Below are 19126 nucleotides of genomic sequence, written 5' to 3' on the forward strand. Positions count from 1 at the left end.
GAAAATCCTCCCTAGCTACAGAAAGGCTTCTGCTGATTCAGGGCCACTGGAGCAGCCCCAAAAGTCTGATCCTTAAGTCTTTACTGTTTCTTACCCCAATGAGTCTTCAGGGACAAAACTAAAACTTAAAAAAAAAAAAAAAAAATCAGCAAAATTCAGGGCTGCATCAACAACAATGCTTCAGACTAAAAAAAAAAATCATTAAGACTTTAAAGGCAGACTAAGCACTAGATTTTAAATTTCATTAAGAAATACAAAAAAAAATTCAGCAAAATTCAGGGCTGCATCAACAACAATGCTTCAGACTAAAAAAAAAAATCATTAAGACTTTAAAGGCAGACTAAGCACTAGATTTTAAATTTCATTAAGAAATACATTTAGCTGTTAAACTAATAACAAACAGCTGCCCTAATGGTAGCTTGAGATCCACACACCAGGCAGCCCTCGGGGAATTTTTTCTGCAACATTCAGAAAGGAGCGATTAGAATTCGCCACTGACAGCAGCAGCGACCCAGGAACATGTCATCAAGCCTTTCCCGCTGGAAAAATGCGCCAACGTGACAGCTGGCATGGATACGTCAATGGATGAGGTAGAGCAGTGGTTGCAAAGAAAGCACGTGGGGTTTAAGCAATGTAGCACCTCAGTGTTTAATCAGGAAAATGGAAAATCAAAATATCTGGAGGATGGAAATGCCTCCCTGTGAGCACTGAAGGAGATGCTCACCGTCCAGTTTAGCCAGGTATAACCTGGTATTTTACTGCACAAGCACATATAAACGATCAAACAAGTTATGGACAGGAAACAGGTTCAGGAGAAGGTTTTTTATTTAACTTGAATGCTGAGTAGGTGAAAATTGGGATAAATGGCACATCTGAGAAAGGAAACAACATTTCTACGTTAGCTTATTTTTAAATGCCTGTTGTCTGATAGTGACTTGGAAAGCTAATGGAAGCCCTGGGGTAGATAAAATGAAGAGCAGAGAAGACAATAAAGCTTCAAGGAAAAAATAATTTAAAGTTTGGTCTTGCAATTTACCACATATATATCACACAAACGTAAATCCATTATTCGTCATTTAGCAATTGGAACAGATGTAACTATCATGACACACCACCAGCACAGCACAAACCATTTGTGTCTGACTATTTACACATGACCTCAAAAATGCACTGAGAAAAGGTAAAAAATAGAAGTATTTTACTAACTTTTAAAATCTAAACCTTTAAAGTGAACTTCAGGATACGCCTCATGCTTGTCAGGCTTACAAGGATATTCAATTAGGAACACGCACTTTCTGTACTAAACAAGGTCAAGGCAGACTACAGTGAACCAAATACGAACCATTAGTTTCGGAAAAAAAAAATCTTGTGGTTTTCTTTCTCCTAATTGCCTATAAAACTGTGGCAAGGAGACAAATTTAAGAACAAAAGTCAGAACTGTTCTTTATCTTTCCTAGCCAGTGATTTCAAAGACCAAGCGAACACAGTAACAGCATCATGACAGCTCTGCCCTGACGTCTCTCACAATTGCCGGAGGCCACAGCGCATCCAGCCAATTGCTTTTGGCATGCTGCAAGAACCAGATTAACAGAGCAGCTCTCCTCTGGGAGGGTGGTCACCCACCTCCAGACCCTGGGCAGGCACTTACACACACATGCACACGCTCAATGTCCGCTTTCCCTGGAAAGACACTTCCCTGGGTCCATGAGGATTAATTTGGGCCAGTCCCCAATGTTTAGTTTGTCACCCTGCCCCACAAAGCTGATACAAGAGGGATGGAAAAGTGCTCAGCAAAGCCAAAACTATCACAGCCAAACTGTTGGCCTCAGCCCCAAACACCCACATTTGTCACACCTCAGCTTTGTCAGCTACTCCAACTCTGACAGGAACCTCATGAACACCAAGAAGTACAAAGTCCTGTACCTAAGGAGGTACGACCCCATGCACCAATATATGCTGGGGGCCACCCAGCTGGAAAGCAGCCTGGCAGAAAGGGAGCTGGGTGTCCTGGTGGACCAGGCTGAACACGAGCCAACAGTGTGCCCGTGTTGTAAAGAAGACAAATAGTATCATTTGCTGCATTAGACAAAGTATTGCCGGCAAGCCAAGCGAGGTGATCCTTTCCATCTACTCAGCACTGGTGAGGTCAGTACCTGGAGTGCTGTGTCCAGTTCTGGGCTCCCCCGTACAAGAGACATGGACATACTGAGGAGAGTCCAACAACAGGCCACAAAGAGTTTTAAGGGATTGGAGCATCTCTCCTCTGAGGAAAGGCTGTCAGAGCTAGAACTGTTCAGCCTGGAGAAGAGAAGGCTCAGGGAGGAGTGGGGTGTGCAGATCTTACTAATGTTTGTAAATAGCTGAAGGGAGGGTGCAAAGAGGACAAAGTCAAGATCTTTTCAGTGGTGCCCCGCAACAGGGTCAGAGGCAATGGGTACAAAATGGAACACAAGAGGTTCCATCTGAACATCAAGAAACACTGTTTTACTATGCGAGTGACCAAGCACTAGCACAGGTTTCCCAGAAATGTTGTGGATTCTCCACCCTTCGAGATATTGAAAAGCTGTATGGACATGGTCCTGGGCAACTGGTTGTAGGGGCTCTGCTTGAGCAGGATGTTGGGCAAGATGACCTCTGGCGGTCTCTTCCAACCTGAACCGTTCTGTGATTCTGTGACCTTTATGATGGCTGATGGTTAATGATTCAAGATTTACTTGATTACAATTCTATTACAATTAGAGCATTGATCTGTAGAGTGATGAGATGAGGATCTGGAGAAGAGTTAAGGGCTGGCAATGATAGGACATGGCTTCATCTACTCTCTGGAAATCCTTTCCCATGGTGCTTTACAGGCTAAGAGATCCCAATCACAATAATATGAGTTCTAAAAATGCCTCTCCTCTCACAAAACTAAAACTGGTAATAAACCCCTTATCACTGCCTTAGGTAAGGAAAACATCAGTTCTTCATTAACCACACATACAGAAAACCTGGGGAAGTTGGGGAAGATGTACCACAAGAAGCAAGAGGAGTAAAACGCATACCAAACAACAGCAATCCTTTTGCTGTAGAAATAAAAAGGAAGAACTATGACTTCTTCAAATACTCCCCTTCCAGCTCGGTGAGATCATCAGTGTCATGTGAAAGAAAGAATCCACGCATTTTAGCATTCAGGGTTACCACTCTGCTCTTCTGGTCTGACCTCTTCTTTTCACAGGGCAAACCATTTCATCATCTCCTTTCTTCACCAAGACCAAAGCTTTGCATTGTGCTAGAGCAGACCTTTTGCAAAAACCCTTCCAACCTCATTTGAGATTTGACATTTTCAAATTTCTTCGAGCCCCGTGAAGTCCATGATTCTGGACATTGGAAGTACAGAATACGTTAACATGACTTTTTCCTACTTCAGCACAAAGTCCAGCATTATTCTGTCTGCTCCAATCTATCCATCTGCAACAGCGTGAAAAAGTACCATGTTCTTTTGTTTCCTATTTACAACGCAAGAGAATTAAAAGCATAGCAACAGCAAGATGCTGGGGTATGAGTGGGAAGGTGAAAATGTATACAGACTGCCTCGTGTCTGAAATAATCTGTACAGGGCACATTTCTCTGTTTCTTGACCTTGTTGTAGACTAGGTAAGTTCAGAATTATATTTAAAACCAATGTGTATGTTTAAATAGACCAGGCAAAATTTGCATAGCTGCCTGCTGGTGTCAATGTTTCTTCAAACAGTTCTCTCCTTTCTTTTCCTCTATAGACAGAGACTTGAAAAGAATGGTAATTTCATCCCATGTATTAGTGACCGCCTGTCCTCACAGATATTTTCAGCCTGGAAGGAGTAAAGGAGCAGCACAAATAGCAGGTGCAAGAGGGAAAAAAAAAAACACCAAACCACTAGTTGTGAGAAAAAGCAACTTCTGATGCTTTCTTCAGCTCAGCTGGATTGCGTCTTTCTTCCACAGCACCACTTGAAAAATAATACCCTGAACTTGCACCATTCCACTCAATGCCTCAGGAACAAAGGCAACATCATCAGGTCACACACCAGATCAGGTCAGCAGCTGCTTCTCCTTACAAGAAGTTAAACTGGATATTTGAAAAGATGTTAACTATCTGAAATGGAAAATTCTGGAATAAAATATACATAAAATGATTGTTTTCCCTTGTTCTCTTTTTATTCTCTAATTACTTCCTGATTCATGGACAAACCTAGAATAATTTGTATCCCTGCTTTAAAAAAAAAACCTCATGATCTGAAACGAGGGTCTGTTCTTAAACAGGAGCTTAGCAAAATACTTCCCTGCTCCTATCCTTTCGTCAAATTAAAATTCCTCCAATCTCAATGAATTGAAGATATAGGTTTAACTCCATAGAGTTAAGAAAACAGGACATGAAGGCAGCAAGCATGCTGATAGACATGAAGTAAGGGAGGACAGGCTGAGAGAGTGGGGTGGTTTAGCCTGGAGAAGAGAAGGCTCCAGGGAGATCTTACAGTGGTCTTTCAGTAGTTCAAGAAGGCCTACAGGAAAGCTGGGGAGGGACACTCTGTCAGGGAGTATCAGGAGAAGAGTAACAATTTTAAACTGACAAAGGGTAGATTTAGATTAGACGTAAGAAAGAATGTCTGCACTGTGAGGGTGGTGAGGCACTAGAACAAGCTGTCCCAAGAAGTTGTGGATGCCCCATCCATGGAAGTATTCAAGAGCAGGCTGGACAGGGCTTTGAGCAACCTGCTCTAGTGGAAGGGGGCTCTGCCCATGGCAGGGGTTTGGAATGAGGTGATGTTTAACCCAGACCATTCTGCGATTCTTACCTGGTTGTTCCTGTTTATCACAATCACAGTTTGGGAAGTGTGAATCATTTGCAATGCAAAGGGCAGGGGGACTGGAACTAGATGATATTTAAGGTTCCTCCCAACCCAAACCAGTCTATGATTCTGAATTAGTCTCTGCCTTGGCACAGCTGTAAAGCTGTTCTTCCAAGCATGCAGCTTGCTGCTTCTTCCATGCATTTTAGTCACAATTAAATATTTTACATCCACAAAATATTTTCCACATCTCTTGCTCTAATTAGGACTCCACTAATTTGACAGCCCTCTGACTGCGTGGCTAACTGAGATGAGGATGTGTGTACTTCACACAATGGCTGAGCCGAAGGTTTCTCTGAAGAGAAAGAAAAAGGAGTACTAAATTAATTTAAAAAAAATAAATTGGTATTTCTTTCCAACTTTAGATACTACAACACGAGTTGCAGCTGTTAATGCTGCGCAAGGATGCCTGAGGGAGAGCAGGAGCACAGAAGCGAGGTAGGCAATAGTTAAGCGAAGCAGACAGAGTGCCCAAACACCACCTCAGAGGGGAGAAAGCTTTCCAGATGGGTCTAAGATGCTCGCTCAGCCACTCCCTAGATTCATACCATCAGCTACTCCTCCAACAAGAGCAGTATTATGCCCACACATCTTTCTTCCCGAGATCCTGAATCAATCATTGTGTTTTATACTGGACAGCTGGGAGGGGAACAGCTCTGCGGCAGCTGCTCTCCTAACAGCTCCGCTCCTCTGCCGCACACACTGCTTACTCTCTGTTCAGGGACCTTCTGCAAACTGCACTCCCATCGCCTTGGGGAACTCTCGCCCTGCCATTCTGGTCACCAATCTCCTCCCCATTAATACAGCCTGCAGATCGATCCAGTACACAATCAATCTAATCCATCTCCAACACTCACTCCTCTTCTCTGCTGCCTTTTCTAAGTAAGAAGAAATGTCACCCAAGTCAAAGATGCTGTTCCAGAGTATAGCGAGCATAAAACGGAACGGGGTAAAAGCTTTCCAAAGAAAGTGAAGCAAGAGAGGCTTCCCCAAGCAGAAGAGATGCTGGAAATAATGTGACAGAATGACTGTTTCCTAATGACAATCTGGAAACAAAACCTTTAAACTCCCCTGATTCCTTCCAAGGCCACAAAGCAGGCAGAGGATTGGTTAGTCTCCAGCCAAAACTGTGAGACGCCTGATGGTGCTCACCCACGCATGAAGGAGCAAGTGCTGGTGCTCATCACACATGGACACTCCTGCCAAAGGGCTGGGTCTGACCTGGCCAGTCCCCTCTGCAGGGAGAAGACCGTGCCCAGGCACAGACTAACGAGCAAGAAAGACTTTGGCTCTTTTGCTCCACTAGTGCTTAAACCACCTTTCCTACGGAAACCCCAGCAGCCAGAGGGCCTACCCATGGCCTTCAAAGATAATGGCAAAAATTTTCAAATATAAGCACCTGCAAGGGAGGAAGCCCTTCAAATGCTCCTCATAACTTCATTAGCAGTTGAAGATTCTTAAGCTCTCTGACTGGATTGGTGTACAGGAAAAATCTCTAGCTTATAAACTGTATTATGATATTTTAAAGCTAAATTCATGCATCAGAGTTTATGAAGAGTTTAAAAATCTTGCAGTCAGATGTAAATGTTCTTTATAATGCACTTGATCTGTAAAAATCTACACATGACCATGCTCCTCATAACTTCATTAGCAGTTGAAGATTCTTAAGCTCTCTGACTGGATTGGTGTACAGGACCAAATACAGATTTAGCTACCTAGCTAGAAGCTGCACTGAAAAAAAAAATCTCTAGCTTATAAACTGTATTATGATATTTTAAAGCTAAATTCATGCATCAGAGTTTATGAAGAGTTTAAAAATCTTGCAGTCAGATGTAAATGTTCTTTATAATGCACTTGGTCTGTAAAAATCTACACATGACCAGTTATCCCTAATAAAATATTAGTGTAGCTCTACTGGGTTGTAATTAACCTTTTTGTCAAGGTATGTCTGATCTTAAAAGGATCAGAAGTAATGAAGGCTTTCAAATCAGTGTAACAGGGAGCTAGCCAGTATCTTAGAAAATTCTTGCGTTAAGAATGGCAGTTTTTGAAAAAAAAAAAAATGCAAAGGGTAATTACAGCAATGCTCATGCTGGTTCCTGCCTGCTGGAGTGTGAGTAACACCTCCAGACCATGGGAAAGTTGTTGTTCTCCTCTCACTGTGCAGCACAGAACAGTTAACATACAGAATGTTTAAATAATATATACTGTATGACTTACCCACAAAAGCAAAGAGCTAACACCGCTCAGAAGGCGGCAGTTCCGAATTCAGGTGATAACAGGGATCATCCTTTTGCATCAATAGTTAGAATCTACAAATCTCAAATATTTCTACACATTCAGACAGTAAGATCATGGCAACGGCTGCCTGTTTGGGCCTTACTGCAGGTAAACTATGGCTGAAAGAGCTCATTGTCTTCAAAAAACTTAATCATCCTGGGTTTTGAGAGAGAGAGATAAATGGCATTCCTAAATAAACAGAATAATAGACAAACAAAACTCAATCACTCCCATGATGCAGTAAAACTATTTACGGACTGAAGAACCACGGAGTCTATTCAAATGCAATTCAAAGTATTAGGATAAATTTCCCAATTTGAAATGCTGTGCATTCTACTGCCTGATAATGCACTGCGCTCTGGGGATAATCTTTACATCTGATCTCTGCTTGCTCAGTGTTGTATTCCCAGTTACCATCCACCCACTACAACTGCTGGGCACCTCAAAATGGATGAAGAATCTTGGTTATATCACTTTACCTCTCTGAGCTTTGGTTTCTTCTCCGTACAACGAAGATAATGCTAATGATCTACTTTACAAGCCATTTTGAGATCTGCTGATGAAAGGTGGTAAGATTTATACACCCCTGGACTACTTTGGTATACGATGTATTTTTAAATTTTATTCTGACATAGCTGTACATTTACAAATTCCATGCTCCTTCAACTAAAGCTAAAATTTATATACACTAACAAGGACTTTTCTCATAAGTATATAAAAACAACAACAAATTTGGATGAGAAAAAAAACAACCAAACAAAAAGACTACATGCTGTAAATGGCAGTCAATCGGCTTTTAGGAGTTTGTCAGATGTCAAAACGGTGCCATTCAATGATCAAAGAAGAAGCAGCCAAAGGTTCGTTGTCAAAAGGAAGGTAGCTGCTAGAAATGAAAAGGCAGTATACAACACACAAGGATGGGGAAAAGGAGGGAACAAGTAAGGAAGGGAATTATGGCTTAAGAAAATGGACATGAAAAGCTAAAGACATATGAGAAAAATCCTTCTCTTGCTAGACTTACCACAGCAACAATGGAGTTTTTAAAGAGCTCCCACAAAACAACCAAAAGTCCTTCTGCACCCATATGCAGAAAGGGCAAACAGGCTGACCCAAGTAATTACAGGTTGCTCAGCTTGATCTCGGTGCCAGGCAAAATGAGAGAAAAGGCAATCTGAGCTTCAATACGTTTAATAAAAAAGGAAAGGAACGTAATGAATGGCTGTCCATACGGAATGATGTAAAATGCCCCACAATGTTAATTTCATTATTCGGTAGGAGTATAAATCTGGTTCAGGAAGACGGCCAAACGTCTTGACAGAACAAGCAGCAAGCCAAACGCAACAGCCAGCCAGAGCTGCAGCGTATGTATGATGTACACTGGAAAGACACGAGCCAGGGCAGCTCCCTGTACCAGTGCTCCCGTGCTGTGGGCTGGGCTGGGCAGCAACATGGACCACGGACTTGATGATAATTTCAGTGGCTGCCCCTGGTTTGCTCCCACCTGCAGCCAAGGGCCCAACAGTTCCCAGATCAGCACAGCCACAGGGCTCACCACATAACAGCCCTCATCCGGGTGCTGCATTTGAATCACCCCAGAGCCACAGTTGGCCAAATCTACTTGTACACGGTAATCTTCACCAAAGCGACACTCTTGACAGACTATTGAGACTGCGGTTCATTAAATTACAGGTTAAACGGATGAAGAACTTGCTACCTGGCAGGTGTCAAACAAGGAGTAGTGGCAAATAGTAAAAAACTATTACTGAGAGCCTTCTGGACCCCAGCGGACTGGTCTCCTTCAATTCAGTGCTTCTCTCTATGGTTTCAAAGTCATTATAAAATGTCCAGATGACAGAAAAATTAGAGGCATGCTAAACAGTAGTGAGGGCAGTCACACAGGATGATGTGCTTCCTAACTGGGCATGTGCCATTAAAATATGCTTTAAATGGAAATCAGATGCTCAGACAAAAGCAATGCAAATTTTATCTCCAGCACAGGAGGGGGAAACGTCCCTAGCAAAGAGCGTTCTGAAAAGGCTCCAGAGGTCGTAGTAGATGAGCAATTCAGCATGTGGTTTGCTTTGGAAAAAAGTCATCTACTCCTAGGATCTACAACAGTACAACTTAGACTGGGAGAGGCTGAGCAATGGGCAATGTTAAGGCGTTAGCTGTGAACCCACCTGGCTACAACACCGGCTGCCTGAGGACCTGGGAGGCTGAAATCCGTGCCACCACGGCTTCATCCCTACTGCTGCCACTGAGTTGGATTAAAGTGCAGCTAAAATGCCTGTGTATCTACCATCACCAGACCTCCAAATGTAGGCTAGACAGAAGTTTAAGAAGCTCAACTCATTTGCTTTATCAAAAGAAGGTGGAGTGATGACTTGATTATATGTGTAAGTGCCTTAATGAGACTTTTTTTAGTACAGTGGAAAAATTGCATAAGAAGATACTGCTGTAAGAAGCTAAAGCCAGGTTAATTCAAATATGACACTTTTATAAAGCCAAAAGTGTAATGGAAAAGCGAGAAAAATATGAAGGAATGTGGTGAATCCTCAGTCTCTTCAGACTTTTAAATCAGTAGTGGATGTTTGGAGGGGATGGTTTAGTTACACACAAGTTCATGGGTTCCGCAGAGGAGTAACTTAGTGAAACATAAAGCCCTGTGATACACAAATCAGACTCTCAATCTTCCTAACTCTACTCATATTTGTACATATTATTTTATATATGGTTTATGAGCATTCCGTTTTCTACATAGAAAGTGTATCCATCTACAAACAGTTACTGCTTTAAAGATCAACTTCCAGTTTAATTCAATCTCTCACAGGGTTGGATTTTATTTCAATGGCATTTCTTTTTTATTGCACATTAAACTTCTAGAAATTTAGAGACAGTTAATGTGCACTGTGGGTTGCTGAGGGAGCACACAAAGGCCTCCAAAGGCAATACCAGATTCCGAAAAGTACTTGAAGGAAACTCAACAGCCCTGGATATGGAAATTCTCTCTTCATCGCGGTAGGTCTGACAATAGCAAAGCAAGAAAAGGCAGGAGGAGGGGGGCAGAAGCAAGGCCTCAGAGTGTCACCCCTAGAACTGAGGAAATAATTACCTCTTTGTGACTGTTCAGCCTTTGCAGTGCCAGCTAAAAGTGCCACCAGATTGTCACTGAAGACAATAATGGGGATGCTTGTCCTGCAGGAACAGGAGCACAGGTCTTCCTGGTTACAAGCAAGCTGTGCCCATCCAAAAAGCATGATTTCAAACACCAAGACACTACATCCTAGCATCATTTCTCTGTGTTGTCTTCTCTTGACAGTGGAAGCCCAGCTGCTGTCCTAGCAAATAACCACTTCTCCTGTGATCCCCCACAAAATCCTTTCTCAAGGCTCAGGTGTCATTGGATGCTGCGGTCTAGATCCAGGGGAGAATGGAGGTGATCTCTTTGGTGCCTAAAGGCACTGGAGAGTGAAACTGCCAATCAAACCAATAGGAAGCAGCATCAGAACAAGTGGGTCTCTGTAACACCAATACCCTTGTTATTACACCCATGAAAGTGCAATAAGAACATGGTAAGGATATCCAAATTGTGACCTATTAAGTTACTGTTACGGATTACTGTCAAGGTGATGTATTCAACAGGGTACACTGTGCTTCAGCTAATGGTAGAAACCTCATTTTCATGCTCTAATCTCTCCACCCACTTCTTCCATTATCACCAGGACTGATACCCCCTCAAGGAAAAAAGTTCCCATGTGCAACTAGTTATATATGCTTAATAACTTTCACTTATGAAAGATAAAAAAGGATCAGAATTATAGGCTTAGCGAGGATTAGCAAGCATAAGTGTGTATTTCTGCAACTACTACACTTTTTATAGCCCTGTCACACTCCGAGATAGAGTTGTATCATTATATAGTTATATAACCATAAAGAGTTATGTCACTGGAAGCATTACAGCATTGTCCCAGACAGTCTTGATTATCAAAGTCTGGATCTCTCAAGCGAAGAAGAAAATCCCCCCACTTCAGGATACTGCTGTGCCATCACCTGACCCCATCTGTTAACGGCGCACTGTCCTCAGTTGTAGGGGCCTCATTGACGCATCTTTGCATTCTAAATTCAGTGTCCCATCAGTGTTCACTAGAATTTCCCGATCACTTCCAGCAAGTGACTGGCCTGATATTTCACTCAAAAATAGACTCAAGATAACCAGAGAGAATCCAAGCCAAAAAAACTTCTAAGTTTACCCAGAGGCCACTTTTTTTCTTCATTGATGATAACACAAGAAAAAAAACCATTGCACAACTAGGTGAAACTCCACTGTTAGCCAAAAAAAGTTGATTTTTTTCTATCCTTAAACTTTCAGTTCAGTAAAATCTACAGCACTCCTGGCTTCAAATGCTATTAACATTTTGAGTGGCCCCATTTTCCGTTCTAATAGTTAGGGACTAGAAAAATGGCTTCATTTTTTTTTCCAGACAAAAAAAAACATAAGATTATTACCACTGTGTGTCTTTGGAAAGATTGAAAGTCTTCAGATGTTTTTAAAAGGCCACTGGGTAAAGACAGAATAAAAGCCCTGCAAGCCAATAAAAGCCTCCAGCTGTGATCCTACAATGGTACAAATATATTAAAAAAATATTTGGGTTTTATTCCCTGGAAGAAAATACATAATACCATCTTTCATATGCTCATAACGGCCTTCCATCTCTGCTGTGTAAGGTATTCAGCCAGGACACCTGGAGATCTGGCTCTCCACCACTACAGGTAGGACGTATTGCTTGGTACCGAATCCAGACGAGACAAATGTTCATATTGCCAATCGCGAGCGGGAGAAGGAAAGAAAGAGACCAAACAAACAAAGCACAGCTGCTTCACTGGAAAATGAGGCATTCTCCCAGAGAACACCACGTGCAGTCATCATCACCTGTAACCTCTCCTGAACCATCACCATTTCTCATGCCTCTTCTCCCACACTGCCACGATCCACAGCTCACCCAGCCATGGACTCCGGAGCTGGGGCACCCAGCAATAGCAGATACCAGCATGGGTATCAAGAAAACAACTCAGTCAAATCTTTGGGGTTGAACTGCCTGTACCCTCTCAGAAAACAAGGGGTTTGATCTCTGCCACTGTATTTAATTAGAGAAAGGTAGCTTTTAAATATCCCTTTTTTCCAGCCTTGCTTTCAGTCCAGTAAGTTTCAATAGCTTTCCGGGCTGCAACAAATTCAGTCTCCTGGGTGACCCAGGAAAATTTTGCATTGCTTTTACTCCCTCCTGCAAGCAAAGCCTGCTCCTCCTCCTCCTTTCTGACAGCACTAACACACAGCAAACGGTGAGCACACAGGTAAGCAGAGACACACACACCATCTGCTGCAGTGCCCCAGACCTCTCTAACTCCCCTCGCTCGCACAGGGCCAGTCCCCGTGACGTCAGATATAATTTTTGCACCAAGGCTGTAAACGTTTTTGAGTCCATGTTGGGGAAAAACATTCCACCTCTCCCTTGGAATGTTCTCTGTAGTAAGACAACTATTTTCTTTTATTTGTATGTCCTGTTTTCACAAATACGACAAGCTCCTCAACACTTCTGAGCAGTTCTGCATCCTCTGCTCCCAGTCCCCTGAAACAGCTGTTCCCTTGCAAAGTCGACGTGAGATGCTGACCCTGTTGCAGCCACCGCAAGCAGACCGAGCAAGCCCGACCATTTATTTCCAAGGAGCCAGGACACAGACACCCTGCAGAGTAGATAAACCAATATTCGTGATTTAAATACCAAATTCTTGCACCTCATAGGGGCCTGATATACTGAAGTCTCACAACAAAAGAACATACCTCCGAACAGTGCAGAATATATTGGTATAGAGAGATTATTGCATAATGGCATCAATATTTTATTTTTGTTGAATTTTTTATCTCAGATTTACTGCTCCCATAAGTAATAAACAGTAACTCATCTGCAACTTTCTGAAGAAAAACCCTTCTTTCAAAAAAGAGAAAAAATAGCCCTTTCCATGACAAATCCCAGCACTCAACAGCAGCATTTTACTGAAATACTTTGCACAAAAATTTAAAAATTCTCCACTAAATTGTAATGTACATGTTTACCAAGCTCATAATTCGAAAAGAAAGTGTCCTGGTGGCTTCTAAGCACATTGTAATGTTATCTGCAAGGACAATGAATTATGCATCTCATAGCACTAACAGACAAAGCAACTGTGATCCCAGTGCCATGGGATCCTGCAGATCCACCCAGTTGAGACACAAAGGGTAACGCAACAGTGCTGTTTTCCCATCCTTGTACTCAAACGGCGCAAATATTTGCAAATTATTTTTTTACATGAAGAATATAAAAGACAAGCTCCAATTTATTCAAAAGCAGAAGAAAAACCGGGTCAATGGTTTGTAATTATGGAGCTTGTTGGACGTATTGATCAACGTTAATCAATGCTCTAATCAAAGCACCCTGAGCAAATTCTTAAGGCTCCAGTCATATGCCTTAAAGGCACTCAAGAGATGTGGCTGTACTGCCTTCTGCAGTGTTTTGCTGGATTTTGTTTTTTTTTTTTTAAACATGACTTTGACAGAAGTAAGTGCTCTTTAAACATGCAGTCAAACCTCTCTGGCTGCTGATGACAATATTTTGCAATGGTCATAGATAATACCCAGCATTTTAACTAATGGGACCCTTCACCGGAAAACAGCGGTACGCAAGTTACGCACTTCACAGCTATTGTTCTTTCCCACAGGAACATACATTGTTCCTACCATGGATGCCAGGTGGATTCTGCTCCTCCTCAGCCAGAAGATAAGAAAGGGGAGAGCTCACTCCCCCCAACACATCCCTGCCTCCCCAGGGAAGGCAGAGAGTACAAATCTTCCAGGCAGAAAACGCAAAGGAGGCAACATTCATCATTTCTGTATTTGGGTGCCAGCTTCAATACATGTTCCTTGTCCTGCTGTGGCCACACACTCCTCGATGCAACTACATACTGCAGAAACTGGGGCAGAGCCAGTGAAAGGGGGGAGTTTGGGGGGACTGGTTCAATGTGCGATACATCTCGGTCCCCCTCAGAAAGCATCAAACAGGGAATCCCACCGGAGGATCCTGCAAAGACTGGCTTTTTCCTGTATGAGCTCCCACTATATATTATAATCACTGCAGCAAGGAGCCACTCCCATGTCTTCAGACCTCTACTGTTAAAGTCCTTCCAAGTAACAGGCACTTATCCTAAAAGACATCAGGTATTTCCAGGCAGAAGAATTCCATGTTACGGAGCTGAAAGTGAAATAAAGGAATATTCTCATGTTGATAACTGAATTGTAGAGGCAGTAAAGCTCATGATGGCTGAGAAGATATTCCTGCACCAGGATCTTATAACTTTATGTATGATAATCTCTAGGAAAAAAAAAATCTCATATTTGGTGTTAGCCCAAAGAGAAGCCTTTTCTTTTAAATCTGCCTTTATAAATCTACTTTTCAGTTATCCAAGCACATATAAGTGTTACTGAGATCACAAGAAATTACTTTAAATCCTGTTTGCATTCAAATGACACCAAGTTTATTCTAAAGAAGATGGCTTAGTGCACACATGGCTCTCTGTGAGAAAATCAAGCCTTCTCTAAGTGTGAAGAGAAAAAATATAGCAACTAATCATCAGAAATAATAATCAGAAGACAACTTCCAAGCAAAAATGGGATGCGGATGCTGTAGCATAAATACCCTTTTCATGTAAGTGTGCGTAACATTACCCAAAGCAGTACACGTGTGAATCTGGTAGGACACGTCTTATAGCCAAAGCAGGGGATGCTACTAGATGCTCTGCACCTTTCTCCATCAACTCTCTTTTGCAAGGCTGTGGTCTAACCGTGGGTTGTCAGGTGACGAGAGCATGGCACATCTCAACACCATCACCAGCAGTCAAGTAACAAGTACGACGTCCACTGCCATGCAGTCATCACTGCTGACCGGTAATAAAGGCTATAAAACAAGATGTTTCTTTCATATTTCATCTCTAAGAGTGAGAAAGGGAGGAAATATCAATGTTTCAGCACAGAGGAGCTGAATTTTTTTTTTTTTTTTTTTTTTTTTTTTTTTTTTTTTTTTTTTTTTTTTTTTTTTTTTTTTTTTAATTGGAAAGAAGATACCGGTACTTTAGGAGAAGGGTCTTCCAAAACAACACAGCATTAAAATGACTCAAAACTACGTAATATTTAACAAATGCCAGCTGCGGTGAAGCAGCGATGAAATTGCAAATAGAAAGGAAGGCTTGTGACTGACAAAATGCTGTTAGGGAATTTCCACTCATGCTGATTTCTCTTTTATTTTTAAGCAATAATATAGGACAGTGGCACTGAAACTCTGACAGGTCTCAAAACATTTTCCGAACTCAAGACACAGATCACAGGGATGATGTGTCCCTGTAACAGGACTGAGCTTAAGCACGTATTTTATCATTTACAAAATAATAGTGTATTTCAGTATTTACCTTTTGTTGAATCATCTTCGATTGGTTGTTTGAACAAAGTGATATCTTTAAAAGTGCACAAGAACAAAACCACTTTTTCATGCTCATTCCTTATAGGTGCAATTTGCATGTAGAACCAAACGGGGGTTCCTGAAACAGAGAAAAATGTGACATTAGACTGTGGTGTAGTATAAACTTTCCCCATCCCATAACAATTCATTATTTATATGCTATTATACACACGTGTACTTTAGGACCATATCTCAATACTTCTACATCTTCCAGATCTTTTAATTTTACCTCCTCAAAGGTAAACAACATACTCCCATTTTTACAGCTTCATTAATCTAATTAGACAACAAGCAGAGACAGGAGGCTTTAAAAATCTCCATTCTGAAATATAATATAATATTCTTTTGCACTTGCTCTTGTTTTTTCCCTATTATGTCTCACAAACTCAGTGTTTGCAAGGTAGGAAGGCAAGAAAAAATAGCTGGATGGTATCTTCAATTCCTTCTTCACATAATATGGAACTATCAAATCCAAAACTGATAAGAGTATTCTGTCAAATGCTCCAAATTTGATGCTACTCCATTATTTAAGAGGAGCTGAGCTAATCTAGACATCAACTTTAAATGTCCTATCAGGACAAATCAAGAGATTCAATTCCCTTTTTGTGCTTCAGGTCATATCCTCCACCTCCTCATTGTCCTGCCCAGTGGAGCACTCTCCCAATGAAGTTCTCTCTATTTAACTTTTGAAATTAAAAAAAAAAAATATATATTTTTCAAATAGAACTCATGTAATAAAGAGCTAAAAAACAACTTATGGTGCTGGAGTCATGAGCATAGCTTTTGGTGAATCCTCACTGTTCACACAGGGCTCCTGCAGGTGCTCAGGAGCTGTAACTGGTTTGTTTCCTCCTAGGCTGAAACGCACATGGCACATGGCTTCAAGCAATTTGCTCAGAAACACCCTGTTCACCTGTAGGGATGTGAATGTCAGAGATGACTCCCATCCGGCAAAGCTCCATGCCCATGTCTCCTCCCTCCCTCACAAACTTGCACCTACACACGCTGCACTGTAAATGTCTTCGCAACCAGCTAATTACCTTCAGGATTTCACGTCCTTTCAGCCAGTTGACAGAATGGCTTTACATTGATACCAGCCACTTGCCTGCTGTTAGCACATGGGCACCACTGCCCCACCACCACCACCCCCCCCAACCCCCAAACTTCTAACGCACCACATCTGGAAGATGTGCCAGGAACTGCTGGATGGATGCCCAGAGGGCAAAGAAACCGAATTAGACTGGGACGACTGTGGAGAAGGTTAAAATCCACAAGGGTTCATGACCAAATTCAGCATTGCTGAACTGGGATTAAACCAGTAACTCACTAGCAGTAAACTGGAGAAGTAGCAGAGGTGGGGGCTGCTTTTTGTGATAATTCCAAAGCTATTAAGCTGATTACTTGATTATCTCAATTCCCTGTCGCTAACCCAAGATAAAAGACTCTTTTCGTAACTTCTAAAACAGAGCGCTGCAATTCTCTGGAGTAACACTGTACTCGCACTTATACTTGGCAACTCGTTGGCACCCTTTGAAAAGCTCTGAAAGTAGGCAGGCTAAATAACCTGTACAACAGCGCCGATAAAAATCAAAGGCAGAGGCAAGGCGGCTACTGCTGTAGGAGCAGCAATTTGGACAAAAACAGGCAAAGGGGTTTCCTTAGTATTACTATCTTTATACACACACACATATATATATATCTGCATGCATAACATGGTTGCTGAATATTTGGACAGGTAGAGCTAAGGACTATATGTGAGGGAATGCAGTAAAGCAGAAGAAAGTTGTCGCAAACTTTCAGGTCTGAACCTGAAATCTGCAAGCTGGGTTAAAAAGCCACGGGGGCGTGTGAAGTCAGCAGCCATATGGATGCTGCCGGAGAACATCAACTCTTAAAGATCATCTCTGTGTCGAAGGAAAGAAGGATGGGAAAGCAACCTGAAAATCTCAAAAATCTCCCGCTGCCAAAAGCATAAAGGAACGGGTGAGAAAAAGAAGGTTGTGCCACATCATCAAAAATACACAGCACCTCTGGCCCTACAGTTTGAGTGGGAAGGTGCTGAGAGCATTGCAAGCTCCATGTAGTGTCTCTGCAAATGACAAAAACAAGCCTTTCCAAAGAGTACCTGTCTACATTTGGCAGATGAATATTCACATCAACAGATAACTATTCTTTATTTCTTGATCTGTTCCAACATTCAGCCTGGAGGATAAGCAGGCAGTTTCTTGAAGGACCATCTTCCTCAAGGAACAGAGTATGACAAATTGCAGCAAAACCTGGGCAAACCAGCGACTGAACTGGAGCCAAAAGGTGAGCCTATTAGCCTTAGCAAGAGATTGAAGTTCTGGGATTCAGGTGATGGAGAAGAAAGCTGGCAGCAGATGTTATGGATGGGAACCGACTGAAGCCTGAAAAGAAATACGAGTATTTTTCCATAAAGTCCTTCTGTAATACTGCATAACTTATAGAAAGCACAGGCTGGGAGATCTGGGCAAAGGTGAAGATTTTATTAAGGCAACTGCAGCTCAATAAATCTCTGAAGCATCATCAAGCTCCAGCAGACAATCCACAATCCGAAGTAAAAAGTGACTATCTTGTTACAGATAAGTCACCCCTTTCATACTGAAATAAAACAGCAAGACATTTAGTTCAGGACTGGCCCGTGCTAGAGCAGGAGCTGCCAGTCCACTTAATAAGAAAAAGCAGGGTCAGGGAGGGCACTGAGTCTCTGTGATCCTCTTCAGAAAACACACAGACACAGGGCGTGGCAGTGCTGGGCACCACCACCTGCACAGATCCCCAGCATAAACCTGTCCCAGGAAATTACCCTAATGTGAGGGGGCACCCAGGTGACCTGCACAGGAAATGGGCAGAGAAGTAAAAAAAAAAAAAAATCTATAGAATAGACACATCCATATGCTGAGGAACCAAAAGAGCTCATTCAGAGGGCTGTCCCAGGCACCTGCAGAAACAGCTGGACTTCAGAGCTGCTCTTGCTTCTCTTCTTTAAGTGTTGGCTAAAATGCTTTGAAGCGGGCAGAATTGGAGAAACCTGAAGATATTTCCTACTGTTCAAGTGCACATACAGGAAGACGTAGTCTAAAAAGGGAAAGTGGAAGTAAAGCATATTGCATGTGAGTTCGTTTCAGGATCCAGGATGCTCTCTTCAATGTCACGAAAGGTTTATGCAAGTTTGCTGTGAAATGGCACAGTCAGGCAGTCAGCTCTTCCTCGAGGCACATTACCTTCCCTCAGCCACAGCATGTGTTGGCTTGTGTTTGACATGGCCACCAACCCAGTCAACTAGACTCATTCTGCTCAGAGTAGAGGAATCAGCTTTTATAGAACTCATTTCATCTGATAGTTTTGGCTTTCTGTCTTGGGAAGATAGCCTGTGCCACTGGAGGACACTGCTTGTCTCCACTGACAACAGCA

At 42.2% G+C, this 19126-nt stretch overlaps 1 protein-coding gene across 1 annotated transcript in view; it reads right to left on the reverse strand.

The window, feature by feature from the left end:
* KCNH5 (potassium voltage-gated channel, subfamily H (eag-related), member 5) overlaps positions 1-19126 on the reverse strand; it is a gene marked incomplete at its 3' end in the record, with an annotated part of 110180 nt that overhangs the window by 82648 nt on the left and 8406 nt on the right. The window contains exon 3 of the mRNA XM_010140583.1: positions 15642-15770. Coding sequence (XP_010138885.1) covers positions 15642-15770 — 129 coding nt within the window. The remainder of the gene's footprint in view (positions 1-15641; positions 15771-19126) is intronic.

Source organism: Buceros rhinoceros, unplaced genomic scaffold, assembly GCF_000710305.1.
Source record: "Buceros rhinoceros silvestris isolate BGI_N320 unplaced genomic scaffold, ASM71030v1 scaffold7347, whole genome shotgun sequence".
NCBI lineage: Eukaryota > Metazoa > Chordata > Aves > Bucerotiformes > Bucerotidae > Buceros > Buceros rhinoceros.